The sequence below is a fragment of the Cystoisospora suis genome, assembly GCF_002600585.1.
Source record: "Cystoisospora suis strain Wien I chromosome Unknown contig_1097, whole genome shotgun sequence".
NCBI lineage: Eukaryota > Apicomplexa > Conoidasida > Eucoccidiorida > Sarcocystidae > Cystoisospora > Cystoisospora suis.
The window spans coordinates 746-18,375 of NW_027153898.1; the positions used below are offsets into that span (position 1 = coordinate 746).

The 17,630-nt window shown below is 53.9% G+C and overlaps 2 protein-coding genes across 2 annotated transcripts; one reads left to right on the forward strand and one right to left on the reverse strand.

Moving 5' to 3' along the window:
- Window positions 1-77: 77 nt before the first annotated feature.
- Window positions 78-7,813, forward strand: CSUI_002649 (water dikinase). The gene is made up of 7 exons (XM_068062849.1): window positions 78-610; window positions 938-1,119; window positions 2,080-3,287; window positions 3,926-4,058; window positions 4,650-5,374; window positions 6,002-6,099; window positions 7,024-7,813. Exons 1-7 carry the CDS (start codon window positions 532-534, stop codon window positions 7,653-7,655), a joined length of 3,057 nt encoding a protein of 1,018 aa, XP_067925172.1. The 5' UTR covers window positions 78-531; the 3' UTR covers window positions 7,656-7,813.
- CSUI_002650 (uncharacterized protein) lies at window positions 7,675-17,369 on the reverse strand. Its single transcript, XM_068062850.1, has 2 exons — window positions 16,864-17,369; window positions 7,675-16,289 (listed from the first exon to the last, which is right to left on the reverse strand). The coding sequence occupies exons 1-2, from the start codon at window positions 16,981-16,983 to the stop codon at window positions 9,540-9,542; spliced, it is 6,870 nt and encodes a 2,289-aa protein (XP_067925173.1). The 5' UTR covers window positions 16,984-17,369; the 3' UTR covers window positions 7,675-9,539.
- Between the last annotated feature and the right edge of the window lie 261 nt (window positions 17,370-17,630).

Consider the following 17,630-nt stretch of genomic DNA (forward strand, 5'->3'; position numbering starts at 1 on the left):
CCGTCTCCTCTCCTTCGCTCTGAAAGCTTTCTGTCTTCCCTTTCAGTCGGGGGTAAAGGCTTTTGTGGCCATGTGTAGGCCTGTCTGCTCTACGCGGATGGTATTGGGTGTATTCTTTCATGCTGTATCCTTCTCAAGAGGTGACTCTCCCCCTTTACCTTCTCGGTGTCGTCTAGTCCTCGGCTTTTCTTGCCAGACAGAGCAGGCAACAGATATCGCGCTACAGCTTGAAAACATGGGTGTATGCACTGAGATGCTTTCGACCTGGTACACATGTTTCTGTGGATGGTGTATATATTCAGAGGGAGGGAGCGACAGTAGACTGAAATAGGTATGGACTGGGTGTAGGCTTTTATACAGGGCCGGAAAGCTGTTTGCTCGGTGGGATGGACAGGAATGTTGTGACAATCGGGCCGGAGATACCGTGGTCCAAGGAGCAGAGATTGAGAGATTTTTTTTTGCAAGGACAAGGGGGCTTGCACTGCGTTTTCAGTTCACTGGAGTGTGGTCGCGTGTGGTCTGGTGTACTGCATGCATCTCCCGTTGTTCTTTCCAGGAGACGTTGCCTCTATACTGGGATGTCCACGACCGAAGGCTGGCGTTTACGCTGGTAAGGTAGCAACGTCTAAAACGTTTTTCGTTTAAGCTGATTGCTGGTCGAGTGAGGTTTTTCCTTGGTTCCAGCATTGAAGTGAGGTAATCTTCTCTCAGTTTCTTCTCTACGTCAGCCCGTGAAGATAAACTAAGGGTCGTCTTTATATACGTACAGGAAGGCAGACTAATCTGCTGTCCGTAATAGTCAAAGCAGGCTTGGAGCTAGGCCTCTCTTCCTTCTCTTGTGTTCTCGAAGTATCGTTCCGTGATTCCAGAATCCTGTTTTTTCCCTGAAGGCGTCCTTCCCTCTTTCTGTTTGTCTCCCTTTTCTTACGGATTTTAGTGCGAGCGGGACCGCCACTGGATCGGAATCTTCGGAAGGTTCTCGAGTATGGAGAAGGTGCAAAGCTGTATCATTGGAAACCACAGACGACGTATTTGTCTCTAGTCAGCTGTGGAGATGACTATGCTATTGCCAACAAGGGGAATGTCAGTTTTGAAGGCCAGTGGGTGTGGAAGCTCAAGGTAAGAAGAGCTCTCTGCAAGCTTGTATCGGTGTAACATGGAAAAGCCTTACTTGTTCCTCTCGGCCTTGGGGATGTTGTCTCCTAACGGTCTGCGGCATTCGGTACCAAAGAAAAGTTTTCCCTTTGAACTGCGTCTGGGGGGGAGTTGTTGGAACGTCTCTGGCCATAGGTCTAGTGCATCTTACGACATAGATTTTTAATCCCTTTTCGTGCTGGTTGATAAAACAAAAGAAAGAGGTGTTTGGAACGGGAGTGTTGAGTACTCCGGATTCGACATGAGCTCGTCGGGTGTGGTTGCACTCATGCATTCGACAGTTTGGCGAAGCTCGGTGTATGTACTCCGACTGGCTTTTGTTTGTTTGGAGGAGAGAGACACTGCTGCAGTCTTGCAGGAAGGAGGTAGCAGTACAGTGGTAATCCTGAGACCGACAATACCAGCCGATTTCACTAGATTGCTGCCGTCTCAGTATAGGAAAAAAGTCTTTCATCGTGATGTGCCTCAATGTCCGTGCAAGTGGGTGGTCTATCTGGTATTTGGTGCCCCTGTCAAAGGAAAGCGAGAAGACCGATCAAAACACGAAGAGGTCATGTATTTGCCCAGCGCTGTAGGGTCGACTGTAGAACAGGTGCCTTCGAAGAAGGCCCTGTGTAGGTGTCTACAGTCTGTCTTGAGGCGTCTGAGGCAAGGCCAGGGGACGAGAGTATGCATATCTGGAGCGGGCAGTAATGATCGTCCCTCTATTCTCTTCCTTCTCTCTTTTACTGGCTTTTATTCAAAAGGCTTTTTTCTGGCTGTGTTGAAAAAACAGTCTCGTTTCTATTTCTTCTGCTTACACCTAGGCTTCATCTGGATTCAGTATTCAATGACACTACAAGAGTGTCATTTCCATCTACGTCGAAAGAAAGATCATTCCATGGGTACACACAGGTGTTGCCTGTTTGTGCGTTTGCTCCGCAGAGGTTCATTGATCTTAAGTGGATGAGAATGTACCAGGAGCTGCCGCAGATGAATGAAGATCTTCCACTATACCTGAATGGCGATCTCCATTCTTTCCTTCCTATCCTATCTTCAGAGGTTCATACATCTTCACCCTCTTCCTCTGTTGTGGGCGTGCAAGGGAGTTCACCATCCGGTAGTAGATGGGGAGGCCGGGCGCAAAGATTTTTAGGGGGAAAAAGTTCGACTTCGTCCTTAGCAAAGGAGAAGGATTCTGATAGAGATGAACCTGTAGGAAGGGAACACCAACGCAGTAAATCTTGGGAGACCGTCAGTGGTTCTGGAGCCATACTGCAAGACTTGCCAAAAAGGAACGGCCATGGTTTAGAGAGCGAACATAACAAGGGCCTTCTCACTTTATTAGCATACGTAAGCCAACTCCAGCACGATGAAAAAGGTCTCGAAGATTCTTCTCTTCCTCATCCTCTTACTCGCCCACACAAAAGACTTGATTCGAAAGTCAAGAAGATGCGCTGTGGAGGGTGTGCAGGGAAGATTCCTTCAAGTGTTCTACGTCATGCCCTACATGAATTACAGAGAGAAGATCAACGACAGGCAACGATGTCCTGCATGCAAAACAAGAGCCACGAACAAGTTGAGTCACCTTCCAGAGAACGCGTTGAAGATCTCTTAGCTTGTCAGGAGGGCAAGGCACCCATAGAAATTGCGGCCGCGAGTGGTCAGCGGTGTCAAGGGAATGAGGTAGAAGGGGACCGGAGGGGAAGAACTGAGGGAGGGAAAGACCGCGCACTGGAACAGGTCTGTTTGTCTACTACCACACAGGCGCTAGCCATCACAGAAGAGAAGAGTGGCTTCTCCAACCCTGCAAGATCAACAGGGAGGAGAGATAGGGAACGGGGGTCGGGGGATCCCCGCCTGTTGACTTACAGAGATGAGGTACTCGTGGGACTGGACGATGCTGATGATGCATGCGTTTTTAGCGCAACTCCCATGTTATCCGGGGGGGTGGGATGCCGTGGTGACAACGCCGGTCACAGAAAAACTCGGATATTCGTCCAGGGAAGAGAGAAGGGAGACACGCAAGGAGTAGGAGGCGGAGATCTTTCAGAATGGAGGAGCAAAGACAGTCGGTTTCCGCCAGAGACTCAGGCATGCGACAAGGAAAGCGCTAGGCAGCCTCTTCTTGTACAGACTGTAGATTTCTTCAGGTACGGCTCTCGCTACACGCACAATTAGGATAGAATCGCTTTCATACCAGGGGCCGCGCTAAGGAGGACAGACGGCGGTTGTCATGCTGACCAAGGAGATTCTTGTGTAAGGGCCGCTTCATCCCTCTCTGCCTATCTGTAATACGTGTGTATGCCTGAATGAAATTTCAAGTCTGACATTTCACACTTTCATGAATATGATAGGGTCGCAGAGCTCGATGGCTACAGGGGCAACGGTAGGTAGATAGGGAATGATGGACGCAGCAGTCGTGCCGCACATTGGATTGAGATGGACCGGGGTTGGCCTCAACAGTAGCTGGATAGGGGAACGTTGTCGATTACTTCGCGGAACAGTTAACTGACAGCATGGTGGACAAACAGTCTAGCACCCCTTGGTTCTCGGCACCTTCTAGTCAGGGTAACAAGTAAATGAAAAAGGAGGAGTGTCGTGCCGGTTTTGTTTCAGCTCTTCTTGGTCCGCTAGAAGAGTGGGAATCTGATTTTTGTTTGAGAGTGTATTGAGCATAAATTTTCCAGGGGTGCGTACGTATCTTCTTTGTAGTGGACGAAGAAAGACACAAGTAGCGTGGATGTGGTGGTGGTGTTTTCTCATCTGTTTGTTTGGGTGTTGCGATTAGGTCTTTCTACGAAGACACGTATATCCTCGGGCGTATTGCCGCTACGCATGCACTGTCGGATTGTTATGCTATGGGGGCAGAGCCGATGATAGCTTTGCTTACGGCTGTTATACCTTACGGGTCTGACCACGTGGTAAGCCTTTCCTGAGTGCCATTGAAGTCACTGCTGTTTCTGTAGTTTCACTTCCGGATCAATTCGTAAGGAGAGTGCAGTCTCTGTTTCTCTTTCACATGTTCCACAATGGAGATAGCGATTGTGTCGGGAATCTTTTGGCAAGGAAAGAGTGTACGTACAGTATAGCGAGGTATGCAGAGGTCAGATACATAGGTGCAAGTACGGCAACCTGCTCCGAGTGGTGTGAGTGTAGAGACCTGCTTGACTGTTATGGGAAACCGTCGTTGTGCGGAGGTCTCCTAGGCAGATTCTCTTCGCAAGGCGGCCTAGCCGCGTTGTGGATTGCATCCTCCTCTTGATGTCGGTGAGGAAGTTACGTACGAGGTAATCGTTAGGCCGTGAGTTGGGCTTCACCTAGGGTACCATACGAGAGCTTGGTTCGCACTTCGCGGTAGATAATGCAAGTGCTGATGTTCAAGAGAGAACAGCATCCTGTTATACTCATGCACCTATGCGTTCAGACATGCATATAGTTAACCGTGTGTGCAGATACACAGGACTTGGTATTTTTGAAGGTCGTGTGCTGTATTCGATGTGTTTCTTGCGCAGATGCAGAACACGCTTCTCCAGCTCCTTGGCGGGTGTTGTTCGGTTCTTTCACGCGAGCACTGCGAGTTAGTAGGAGGCCATTCGGCTGAGGGTACGGAAGTGTCAGCGGGCTTAACCATTACAGGCCGTATCATCCCTGGTGACCGGGAGGGCACTAGCGATACCTGCACATCAAGCAGAATCTGCAAAAGCTGCCAGGCGCACTTACAAGAGCAAGTTGGTAACACAGACCACTCTGCTTCAGCAGCCCGGGATTCTGGGACACACGAAGACGATCTGAAGGAAAAGGTCAGGCAAGGTGTTGATACGGCCCTTCCGTCTCTAAAGTCGAAGACAGAAGAGACAAAAGACGTCCAGACGAAGGAACGAGACAGCGACAAGGGAGAAGTGGATCGTCAGGAAGGACAGACGAGTGAGGAGAATCAAGAAGAAAAGGGAAAGCCATCTAGACAGTATGGGACAACTTCGACAGTGGCGGGAAGGAAGATCAGGAGAGAAGAGAAGGGAAGAGATAGGTCGCAGTCACACGAAGACAACTCGGGTGAAGAGGAGAAAGAGAAAGAGAAGATGGTCCCCCGTGTCTCTTGTCCGTTGTGCATCGCTGGGGTAGGATACTTGGCGAAGGGCAGTGCTCGAGCGCAGGGAGGTGACGCTTTGATTCTGGCTAAAGCCCTAGGCACAGGAATTGTCATGGCCGGATGCTTGCAGGGAAAAGCAAAGGGCCGGTAAGCTGTGAGTAGCTGATTGCTATGACGGTCAACGCGAATACCTGTGAAGACATGAACGTGCTCAATCGTTCAGGGCACCCAGGGCAATCGCTAATGTTGCAAATCAAGGTGTTACTGTTACGGTGATCATACTTCGGCGTCTGCTGTCAGGTGGCAGTATTGTCAATGGGAAACCTTTGTCGCGCGCATGTGCACGCCGCAGATCTATCGTTATCAAGCCATGCGGAACAGTAACCCCAATGCCCGTGACAGTTGGAGTGGCCACGGTGGCATGGAAGTACTACGTTCAGCCCCGGATACAAAAGAGAGAAAGGGGCATGAGCATCGTGCATTTGAATCGGGGGTTGTAGTTGTGTCTAATGCGTGTTGTCTTGTGGATCTTAGAGGATACGTGCGTGTTTGTTTGCACGAGTAGACCTCCCTTGAATGCGCGATTCCCGAGCACGAGTAATGTCTCTTTCTCTTGCTCCGGCATGAATGAATTAGTGGCTGCCCTCTAAGTCGAAGAGCCGTCCTGATTCAGTGGTTCTGTAGTTTCTGCTTCAAAGAGTGATCAAGCTGCCCGTGACTTTTTCGGTTGTCAGTGTGCCCCCGATCTCGCCTATCTCCATCTGATGTACACAGGTGGGTGATGAACGCTCTTGACCACATGCAAGTCTCGAATAGAAAGGCTGCGGAAATTTTCATGGCCCATGGTGCCACAGCCTGTACGGACGTCACCGGTGAGTTAAGGGGAACATAGCACTCGAGCAATGGTATGTGCGCGTCGGACAGTTGTTTGGCTATGCAAAACGACACAAAGACTTTCAGCTGGGTCACGAGTGGGTCGCGAGCAGACAGGAAGGGGGGTGCACATGAGGGGAACAGGCGGTGATCGCGAGTCTCGCTTCGAGTACTGGGATGACTAGACAGCCGAGAATGATAGTATGTCTAATGATCACTCCGCTCTACATGCGGCTTTGAGTGTAGATGCTGTCTCAGCCTAGTGCATCTTCTCTGTAGATACGCGCATCTTCTTCCTTCCCTGAACGCACGCTGGTAGTTAGCTGTTCTCCTGGAAACTCGCAGGCATCCTGTCGGTGGAGAATCGGTGCCGGAAGTTTTTCTGTTAGTCGCAGTCTCGCCACAGCTGCTACCTCTGCTAAGGGAGGGCCGGACGCTGATTCCAAGCTCGGTCTACCCCTGTCGTCCTACGAGGCACTCTCCCCGTGCACATCAGTCACGGGTCATCTCTCTTATCACAGCGATGAGAGGTCGCACACTTCATGCATAATCTTTAGCAGTTCTCACCCCGTCCACTGTTGTTGGTTGTGAATCCCTTGGGAGCCTATTGGCGTCGGTAGATCCGGGTGGATCTAATAGGAGGCTAGAAGATACCGAATGTCGTGGCGCTTCTACTTGCATGTTCGCCGAAGTAGCCGCCTTCCTTTCTATGTACCTAACTGCGGGCAGACAGGCAATCAGACTTGTTTAACACGCGTTTGGGTCGCTCCGGACAGAAATGGGCACCGTCGCTGTCATCTAAAAACACTCATCCTACTGGGCGCAGTGTTTGCGCATGGACCGGCCTGAAGGTGTTCTCAGTGAGGATGTTTGACATTTCTAAAGTTCATTTCAGGCGATGCGCGTACGATGATGGCGTTCAGGATTCGGCTTGCTAGGCCATCTGGTTGAGATGCTCTCGGCGTGCCGAAAAGCTCGAGCGCAAGCTGAGGGTGCTGCTCCTTCTGCCCGCAAGACATGTGTGGGTAGTTCAGCAGGAGAGGCGCAATCAGCTGGCGGCAGAGAGCTTTCCTCGTGCTCTTTCGGTGCAAACTGTGAGAGAGCGAGCGATAGGGATCCAGGGCAGCTGCTTTGTGCGCGTTTGTTCTTGTCTCTACTCCCGTTGCTTGATGGAGTCGTAGAACTAATGGCTGATGGAGTACATTCGTCGCTTTTGCCGGGCAACGCGAAGTTTTTCAGTGCCATTTCTCAGAAAGCCTGGGTTCGCGGAACGGGAAGGGGTGTCCCGATGCCTTCTGAAGGTGCGCGGTGCTTGACTGTGCCGGCGTTGTTACCTGTGTTATTTGACCCTCAAACATCAGGCGGTTTGTTGGCAGTTGTTCCCGCCCATAGGGCAACTGAGTGTCTAGCGAGTCTACGCGACGAAGGGGGGTACAAGGACTCCGCTATTATTGGTCACCTATTCCAGGAGACACCACCTCCCGAGGGGCATGACCGGCCCATGGGCACTGCTACTTGCGACAACATGCGAGCATCTGTCGAGTGCCTTAGTTAAGTAAAGTATGAAGAACCATGGTGAGCCTTGGCTGTTTGTTTGCACTGTGGAGGCGCTTTCTTGCGAGACAGCACATGCGGGCATGTTTTTGTTGTGTTGTGTCTTTTCAAAAACCCGGGGGGAGATGTCCAAGGAAGAAACTCGGCAGAATATTGGCGTTTTTCACGGGCAAGCATGGAGGCGCATCCCATGGTGGGCGCTACGCCTCAGACTCATTGTGTAGCTCCGACTTGAAGTCGGTCTAGCCTACTCCAGACTGGCAGAGTGTACAAGCATGACACGGCAGTGCGTTCCATCTCAACAGGTAAAGAACGTCCCTCATCCAAACTACAGCCAGTCAGGACTGAACACGGTTAGCTGCACTACTCCTTTCACACGGTATAGTGCGGCTGCTCTTGAGAAGCCATCGTATCTTGATCCACTGACTTACGATGGTCACAAGCCTCCTGATGTCGCGTCTTTGCAACCGCCATGAGCGAGCGCGGCAGAGCTCTGATGACAGGACAGAGGCCGCCATGTACTGCTGTTCGGTGGAGTGGACGCGGCGCTTCCTACAATTCCCGGTCACCTCAACACAGCTCGATCGTATACCGGCAACGGTAACATAGCCGTTGTGATATCGGGGCATGTTTCGGTGTCCACCCTCCTAAGTTTTCTACACACGGAAGAGGAAGACTAAAGAAAATTCATGCTATGGTGCAGCCTCGCGAGCGTCGATGCAGAAGCACCAAGTTGGCGCAGGTAAGAGCCACTGGGGCTAAAAGACGATGGCAGCTGTTGAGTTGAAGGGACATTCCCAGCCAATCCCATGTGAACCGTAGCGGCCCTGTGCTCTTCTTGGCTCGTAATATCAAACCTCCGCTCGACGACTCGTCACGACTATCTTGTCTGCTTGAGCCTTTTACATGAGCTAGAACGTGAACAAGCAGCTCAGCTTTAAGCTGGCAGATCTGAGTGATCTGTTCGCGAAGTGAAAACCGCACTTTGTAATGCTCAACTGGAGCGCCTTCAAAACAAATCCGGAAACAACAGAAGACACAACACGGCACGCGAGCTCACACGAGGCCTGCACGTGGTGGCCAGCCTCAAAACAGCTTTCCAGAAGCACCGAGTTACTTCGAGGTCGAACTGCAATCCGGCACGGCCATAGCGAACCTCGGGGAGGATCTACTCACTCCCTTGAGAGTGTTGGTGAAGGCACACTTGTGCTTCTGTGTACAGTAGGAAAGCCGCAAAATTGACGATGACACTTCACAATCTCTCCTTCCAAGGGTAGAGACGCGTCCAGGTTGGCACTGCCGCCCGCAAGCTGGCAACACCAGCACCTCGCTCCCACATTCGCCACGAAGGTCTTGATGAACTTCACAGCTTACAGTCGCGCTCCTGTATATCGCTACGACCTCATACTACAATGCCCCACCAGGCAAATCAACAACGAGCGACCTGGGGTGTACCCAGCTCTCGTGAACAAGCTTAAAATTCAGACGTTTCAGATTCTCATTGATGACCATGGAACGCAGCTGAGCGCGCGGCCGGAAAACTTTCCCCGACGGTTTCTGCAGGCGGCCGTCCCGGCATTGTGCCTGCGGCCCACGCTCATCCGAGTAGTTCTTTCAACGTTGTGAACCCGCCTGGATTCGAGCGCGGGTTTCCACCAACTCGCTGACGGTTTGCAAAAACCGCGGGGTGAATGCTCTGCCCCTCTGCAGGGAGCCGTGAGTAGAAACAACTGCTCAGGGGGTTGTATCAGGGTGCTTTGAAAAACAATCCTTTCTCCACGGCCGTTGCCGACAAAACCTGGACGAGTGTGGAACCCTGTCTACTGCATTCAAGGTCCCCGGGAGCCCAGCTTCCCCCCTAGACACAAGTGCCTGGATTCCTGATTTATCGAGGATATAGCGAAGCGTCTGTTTCGTGCTGGTAATGCGCTGACGGTGAAGTGGTCACCAATCCGTTCACACTAACCCCCGGGATATACGTGTGTGGTAACGCTCCAGGCGTCCCCATAACCGCTGCGTCAGCAGAGCCTGGATTGAAATGCCGCTGGCCCTTGAAAAAATAACTAAACTGCCCGCCGAAAGTCGGAGGGCGGACAGAGCTACTCCCAGCTTCGATTCCACCAGGAGAGAGATCCCTATGCACCGCAGTTTGCATGTAAGGCAGAGGGAGGGATCGCGCCTGATCAGGGCCCAACGCGAATGGATGTGCCGAATCAGCATCGTGAGGTGACGAGCCAACACGGGAAGCCTTTATGATCCTCCCGTCAGCTTTGGCAGAATACAAATGAGACGAGTATGGTGTTTGGTCAGGTTCCACCACATCTTGGGAATTTGGACCATGCGGTGGAGCATTCGAAAGGCTAGACTCATCATCTCGGGATACCGGTCTAGGAAAAGGGTACCCCAGAAAGGGTTGAGGTCCTAACTGCAATTGACTGGCGTTGTCACCGCAGCTGACTGCCGGAGGATGACCACTTCTCTGTGCGGATGCTTGAAGGAGAGAGCTCGAAGCGACTGGTGACATCGACGACTTGCGCCTGACCGACCTTGCAGTATTTTTCCCTGAGGATGATCGGGGGGGTCGTCCCAGAGTACCAGGACTTCCCCGGCGCTTTAGCTTCGATGTGTCAGTTGTGTGACGCCGAGACACCGCCTGCACCGGTGCAACTCCCGGGGAACAAGGATGTTGATCCTGCCTTGACACCTTAATGTCTCTTCCTGATTTCCCGTGACCAGCCATCGCTCTCCTCCCCCCCACGTTGGGACGGGCAATATTGAGAACTTCAGCTGTTTCCGATAATTCTGCAAGAACACGCTGCTGAGGCCCGGAAGTGGACACTCTTTCCCCTACCATCTGAATTTCTAAAGACTCCCCGGGCGGCTCATGTCCCCCTACGGTAGACCCCACCGGGCTCCTAGTCGGCGAAATTCCTAGTGGACCTCCGCGCTTCTTCCGGGTCCGGGACCTGCTCGCTGGGGGCGGCCGCTTTGGTTCCGTAAAGCCGCCGGTTTCTGATTTCGAGTCGGACTGGAGGACAGAAGGACAGGCCGATTTTGTTGTTAAACAAGTCGAGGAAAGCCTGTCTGATGTTTTGTCTGTAAGAGCACTAAATCCGTCAGCTGTAAAAGGCAAAGCCTTACACTGACCAGAAGAAGGTGATGGGACCGATCCAGACACCGACTCTACTGGGGCAAGGGCGGCAGCGGCAGCCGCAGATGCAGAAGCCAGGGCGGCCTCCGCGTCACTCAGAGCGCGCTGCTCAGCCTTAGAAGCAGCAAGATTGGAGGCTTCTGCTAGCCACCTCAACTGTAAGGGCTCTCCCTCCCACTCAAAGCCAGTAAGTTCGCCTTCTGCCGTCAATGCTTCCCTGCCCCGGATTCCACCTCGAACGGTAACGCCCAATCCCCGCCAAATGCGCTGGTCAGTACCAAATTCCTCATCGTCCAAAGAAGAGCCAAGGTCGTTTTCTAAAAACGGCCTATAGCGACCCTTGCACTCGTCACCGGATCGGAAAGCCGAACTGAGAACCGGCAGCCACGGAAAGTAATCTGTTAAGCATCTAAGACGCTTTTCGACTGCCTCACAAGCAGCGGCAACAACGCTCGCTCTCCTCAGCTTCAGCGCCCGTTTTCTGTGACTGATTCCCCCTCCACGTTGCGTGGGAGCCTGTTGCCGGGGCAAGGCTTCCTGTAGTTTGAAGGAGAGTTCGCCCCCGAGCTGCTGAAAAGTGCTGCAAGCCGCAGGACCCCGCACATCATCAGAAGGCGCACTCCCCATCCGACCTGAAGAACAATAGTCGCCACCACGTGGCGATAGTCTGTCACACGGAGACGTCGCACACGGAAGCCCCCCAGTGACGCTTGGATCCGAATCAGGCGTAGGCCGTCGTTCCTCAGGGGCCGTCCCCGATGCGGCTGAATCGCCAGCACTAGGAAACTTTCCCGTCGCAGCGGCGCCAGCCAAGACGGCCAGACAAGACGCTTCTGGGGAAGAGGAACCGCCAGCAGCGTCTGCGAAAAGCCGGCCCTCCATCCCAGGTATGCCTAGACCTGACGCGACAGAATCATAAGCACTGCCAAGAGCTTCTGCCGCTCCGTCCGGAGTGGTTTGAAGTCGAGACGGGTCGGCCTTCGTTGAGCAGGGCAGTTCCTCGTTATGGCTGTCCTTTTTGCGTTCTGATACCTCGTCCTTCCCTGTCGACGACGACGCACAGCACTCATCCTGCGATGATGTCCGGCTTGAGCAAGCACCCTCCGCCTCTTCTCCGGCTACATCTGTTAGTTCCCCTTTGAGGGGTTCACTGTCCTGTTGGACTGTCTCTGAAGCAGAGCCCTGTCCGCACACCAGAGAACCGTTAGCGACCCTTGCACTGTCTGGAAACTGGCCTTCGTCGACAAGCACCTCCCCGACAGTCTCCTCTGTTTTGCTTGCGGCGTCCGTCAGAGCTTGTCTTCGATTCTTGGTCACGTCACTCCCCGTTGTGCGCTCCACTTGCCACTCTTCCATGACACCCTCTTGGTTACTTGCATCATCCGCCCCCTCTGGTCCCACTCCATCTCCGGTGCACTGCTCTCTCTTCAAGTGATCGTCACTTTCTGTGTCGTTCTCACCTTCGTCCTTCGCGCCTACATCAGACGCCTGCTGCAGTCCATCCCTCTTGACCTTCTCGTCTCGTTCCGCTTCCTTACTTTCAATCGCCTGGAGCTGCAACATCACAGTTCTTAGAAGCCGACGAATGGCTACCCTGTGCTCCGCTGCAACGCACGTTAGACGTTTGCGTTCCTCCGGCCTTAGCTCCTGTTGCTTCTTCAACCGCCGAATAACCTCGCCAACGTGTACTGACCCACCTCGAATACACCCTGACAGCAGATTTCTGTGAGTACCGCGAGCATCATGATAGGGATTCTCCTTACCCAAGCGGAAACTCGGCTCCAGGTCTCGGAGTAGCGCACCCTCAGGAGTGTCCAGCGTACCGATCGAATGAAGAAGCTTAGAGGCCTTGTCTGTGTGCTCCCATGGCAGCAGTTCAGGGTCCTCAGAGTCATCGATCAATTGATCAGCATTACCAAAAGGAGAGGGTTCGTCTTCGTCTGTCAGATCCACATCTGACTGTGCTTCGGCCCCTTCTTCCAGATCGACCACCACCAGTCCAGTAGGCCGAGAAACACTCCTGACGGCAACGTCGTGACAGTCTTTCCCTTCTACGCCCCGGCCATCGTTAGACGCTTTGATTCTACGGCGGCCGTCACAGCCAAGCACTGCTTCTCCGGCCCTCCCACCTTCTCCTGTGCACGTTCCACAGGAACCGTCAGGACCCTGTGTTTCATCGTAGAAGGGCGGCTTCAGCTGGTCATCACAGACCTGACTAACCTCTTCCCCTGCTGGGTCGGGTGGCCCTTTGCACGGAGTTGCGCCGACGTCACGCGTGTCCATATCTCTGTCCAAGCGGGAGGCCGCAGACCCGCGCGCACACGGTGTAGACTCCTCCTTGACTCGAGCAACGCAGTTCTCCCGGGTCGTCAGAGTCTCACGCTCTACCGCCGTAGTGCTACTTCCAGAATTCCCTAACATTGACAAGCCACGTTCACCGGCGCTCCTGCTGCGATTCGCACCAGTTCTTAGGGCTTCAGGCAGGGGACTGCACTGCCCGCCTGATGGGCTATCCACACCGGGTACCCCCCTGACGCTTTTTCCAAGCTTTATTTGCGACTTTTTCCCCTCAAATGAGAACCAGGCTGACTGTTGGACGGACGAAGCCACAAGGACCGAAGGTTCTCGTAGAAAAACAGAGTCATCTTCGTCTTCTTCGTCCCCGTCTTCCCCCAAAATGAATGCGAGCAAGCGCTCTCGCTCACCGTCCCGCTGGACGTCACGGAGGAGCCTCTCCTCCTCAGCCGCCCACCTTGCCGTGGCTGCGGTGGTTGCCGAGTACGCTGGAGTCGCCGCGCGAATGAGCGCTGGGCCGCCGCCGGTGCGTGCGCATGGACTTTGCCCTACAGTGTACTGAGACCGTTGTTCTCCGGCGGCACCCCCATAGGCAGCCGAGTTCGGACAACCGCATGCTCCCGACGCGATTCCCAATGAAGCACTGCCGTCTCCTTCTGTGGTAATATCCATCCCCGGTCCTACCGGGCACACTTTATCTTCTACATTCTGACTCTTCTGATGTAAAGAAGGGACAGCCTCCCCCCTCCCGCAAGGCACGCTGGGATACGGATAGAGGTCAGTCATCGAGGAATGAACACTGTGGCCGCTCTGAAAACCCGAAATTCCCGGGGAAGGCGCCCCAGGACTGTCAGGCACATGCCACGCAGGCGTCGTCATACCAGCCCACGCGGACCCACTGTCACTTATCTCCGGCAAGCACGCCGGAGAGCTTACAGCCGCAGGTTTAGTCCAGGTAATGTACGGACCATCACGCGAACTCGCGTCACATGCTGACGACGACCCTTGCCAGGGATGCGGGGAAGGGGGGCTACCAGAGCCCAAAACACCGGGACGCGCAGAGAATATCAGTCCGGAGGCAGGTGTGCCATCAGAAGAGCAGACCTCTCGTTCTTGGTGAATCAGAGGAACTCCTCCTGCTGGCCGAGCTAGAAGAGGTGACCCACGCACCCCCTGACCGCTGGCAAACGCGCCGTCAGGCAAAAAGACTTGCCCTTCGTCTCCTGGAAGACCTGGAGCGCTTTGTTGAGCCAAACCAAGTGACCCGGCCCGTCCAGAATTAAGCCACGCTCCGCCTTCACCTGGTTTTTCCAGAAAGCTCCCACCGTGGACGCCCGGCATGGGATCAAGTTTAGGGGTCGCTAGCGGGAATTGGCCAGGCTCGGGATATATGCTGTTTGGGTGAGGCTGACTTCCCCACGTCGTTCCTGGAGACGCACCCGCTGTCCAGTTCTGAAGGCTATGAAGCTCCCCGATCGGCCACACTCTAACGACGCGCTGTTCATGCGATCCGGCCACTGAGCGCTCCTCCTCGTTCGGAGAGGGTGTACTATCCAGAAGCTGTTGGAGTCGCTCTTGGAGCCGTTGGTGAGTGTGCATGGGATCTGTTCCGGCCTGCTGATGACGGCGGACTGCGCTCTGAAGCCGATTCGCTAAGTTTATGCACGCACGAAGTGCGGCCATAGGATGACTATCGGCGGGACCTGGCTCAAAAACTGCCGTTCGGAGCTTCCACGCTGAGTCCACCCATTTTACACGCCACACAGCGTCCCCCCACCCCCCCGCTGAGAGGCGACCAGGTAGCGCACCGAGCTGTTCTATTCGGAAATCCCTGACACCCCCACCATCGTCACCTGTATTCATGTCGACAACATGCTGTCTGTTTTCGGACGGACCCCTACAGAAGTCCGCCCCATCTGAGTTCAACGCCCCAGTACTCGACTTCCGACTGCGCTGCCCACCCCGACTGTCTGCTTTCTTTCGACTACTTCGCTTGGCTCCCGCTGCTGTATTCTGTCCTCCCGGTGTACCCGGAGAAAGAAATCCCCCCGACGTGTTCTGAAAGGATCCATCACCCTCTTGCGTGAATCCATCGTGACTTACAAACTCACCGAGCTTCTTGCTCTTCGAACCTCCTACCAGAGGTTCGGAGGTTCCCGCCTCAGATTTTGTGTTTTTTCCGCCAGACTGCGCAGGAACGTCCTGCAGCCGTCCTCCCCCCCGTGCCGCACCCAGAGCTCCCGCTCGCGCAGCGGAGCTGGTTGACCACGACTCCAGTTCTCTTTGTGTACTAGGGTCGATGTCTTTGACTCCCTCCTGTAGTCTCTTGAAGAATCCCTTTGAATGCGACGGCCCTCGTCGCTGCCGCCTCTCAGTCCGATCCCCTAGCAGACCTGTTCCATGACCGGCACTGCCGGCCTGGACATAAGATAGAGGTACCTCAGACACACCCAGTTTGCGCAGCGCTGCGGCGACGCGCTGGGGAGGCGGAGGCGGCGAGGGAGGAGGAGATGCCGGAGGAAGAGAAAGAGACAATGGATCGACAGCAGCTTGACTCGTTTCCTTGTTTTCTGAACACCCGCCAGGGCTGGCACGTACCTGGGAGGTACCACTACTCGAAAAGAGATCGGAACACCCATGAGAAGAAGAATCACGAGTCTCCGCAGCTGAAAATCGAGATGAAGTACTGTAACAAACTCTATCACTGTACGGTTCACCAGCGAAAGAAGAGAAAGCACCGTATTGCAAAGGATGAACTTTCCTCACGTTGCACTGACCAGCACTCTCTGGGACTGACTGTGGCTGAACGGAGTTCTCTGCTCTTAATTGGTCCTCAAGACCTGTGTGGCTAGGTTGACGAGAGAGCAGAGGCCCACTCGCGTCCACACTGGAAAAAGAAGAGAGAGAGAAGGAAGAACGAGCTTCCCCTAAGCTGTGAGTGTTTTGCGACTCCGGGTGACCAGAAGACAACATAGAACCGTCATATCCCGCAAAGTGATCTTGTATATGTCCGTGAGGCTGTAGCATCTGGCATGACTGAAGCGCAGATCGGACATCGCTCAGGCGCGACTGGGTTTGCGGATACGGAAAGTGGTTGTCGTTCAGCGGGGGGACAAAGCTTGAGGACGGCGATGCCGGTGAATCCGACGGGATATGTGCAGGATGTTGTATTGGAGGTGGGTAGGCTGACTGAGGACAAGGCACAGGCAGACAAGCACACCACGAAAACGAGCCCGAGGCTTTGCGGTCTTATGACGAAGAGGAGACCCCCCCCTTACGAAATATCACGGGGTTGCGAGTTTGTGGCAGCACTCAAAAAGTTTGGCCCCGAGCTCCTGAACTGCCAAGGAGCAAAAAAAAAGCATGCCCAGGCTCCCAGCAAAAGGTACTGCTCATGTGAGCCCCCTTGTTATGGCCCATGAGGTCATCTTCGAGGCCGGAACCAGCGAACAAGTTCCGGCGCAGGTACTCGTAAAATTGGAGAGAACAGCCTACTCGTGCACCCTCGAGGGAAGATCGAAGGTGAAGAGAGCAGGCGAGGTGTTGTAAATCTGGCTTCTCTGATGAGCTCCTACAGCTACTTGAGGGTCGATGGAGAAACAGGCGAGAATTTATCGAAGCTGTCTTTTGCCGAGGAACTCGTGTTGTGGCTCCGGCGTTCTCCCATGAGTCACCTTGCTGCGATGGTGAGAGTGGAGTCGTGTAAAACATATGTTGCGGACGGCGGCTGCATTTGTTTCTCTTGAGGTTTTCAGGTTCCTACCTGAGTTTCCAGCGGGACCGAGCCGTAGAGCCCAACTGGGTCGTTTTCTTGAAAAGCGCCCCCCGAACGAGGACACGCAGGTTCAAGAGTCGGTCCGGGAACGCCTGCTTGCTGACTCATCGTGACTGGTGATGCCTACGCGGTGTCACCGAGGAAAATAAAGAGAAGCAGAGAACAGCTGAGAGCCAGCCCAGCCACGGCTTCGCATCGAGAAAGGTCCAGCGATCCGAAGTCAGAAGACTGCAAGAGGTCGGAGCTTCTACAGGCCCTGCGAAGAAAACAGCTGGTTAAATCGAGAAAAATCAGAGACAGATGCAAACCAATACTGAAGCACATATGGGTCTCGACCCTCCGTACCTGTGTATTCACCGCCGAGCCCCGGGGACCGTCGCGCCGTATACCCGGGCACGAGTTGGGCCGCCCTGCGGCGGAGACGTAGAGAGAACCATAATCTAAACACTGGATCGAAGGACGACGCAAATACAGAGTTAGTCACGGTTTCTGAGGAAAATCGAAAGAATATAAAAGTGCCAGCCCCGTCACCATCAGCCAGACTAGATGTTGCATTTAAGCCGCGCATGCTAATCAGAACACCCGTAAAGTCGAATTGCTCGTTTGGCTGGACAGGCCCAGGCCGAAACGGCACCTGGAAACTGGGACTGAGCAGCCCGCGCCATAGCAGTGTGACAAAGTTCAAGTTTCTCAACAACAGAAAGGAAGGCATCTGCAACCGAAGACAGTGTGTTGGTCCGAGCAGAACTGGGATC

Excerpts from the sequence above, each read along its gene's own strand:
- CSUI_002650 (XM_068062850.1), bottom strand. The coding sequence starts at position 16,983 with ATGAGTCAGCAAGCAGGCGTTCCCGGACCGACTCTTGAACCTGCGTGT. Across the intron at positions 16,290-16,863 it reads CGGTCCCGCTGGAAACTCAG|TCAGCCTACCCACCTCCAAT; the intron begins GTAGGAACCTGA and ends CCTTGTCCTCAG.
- CSUI_002649 (XM_068062849.1), top strand. The coding sequence starts at position 532 with ATGCATCTCCCGTTGTTCTTTCCAGGAGACGTTGCCTCTATACTGGGA. Across the intron at positions 3,288-3,925 it reads CAGACTGTAGATTTCTTCAG|GTCTTTCTACGAAGACACGT; the intron begins GTACGGCTCTCG and ends TGTTGCGATTAG. Across the intron at positions 4,059-4,649 it reads CTTACGGGTCTGACCACGTG|ATGCAGAACACGCTTCTCCA; the intron begins GTAAGCCTTTCC and ends TTTCTTGCGCAG.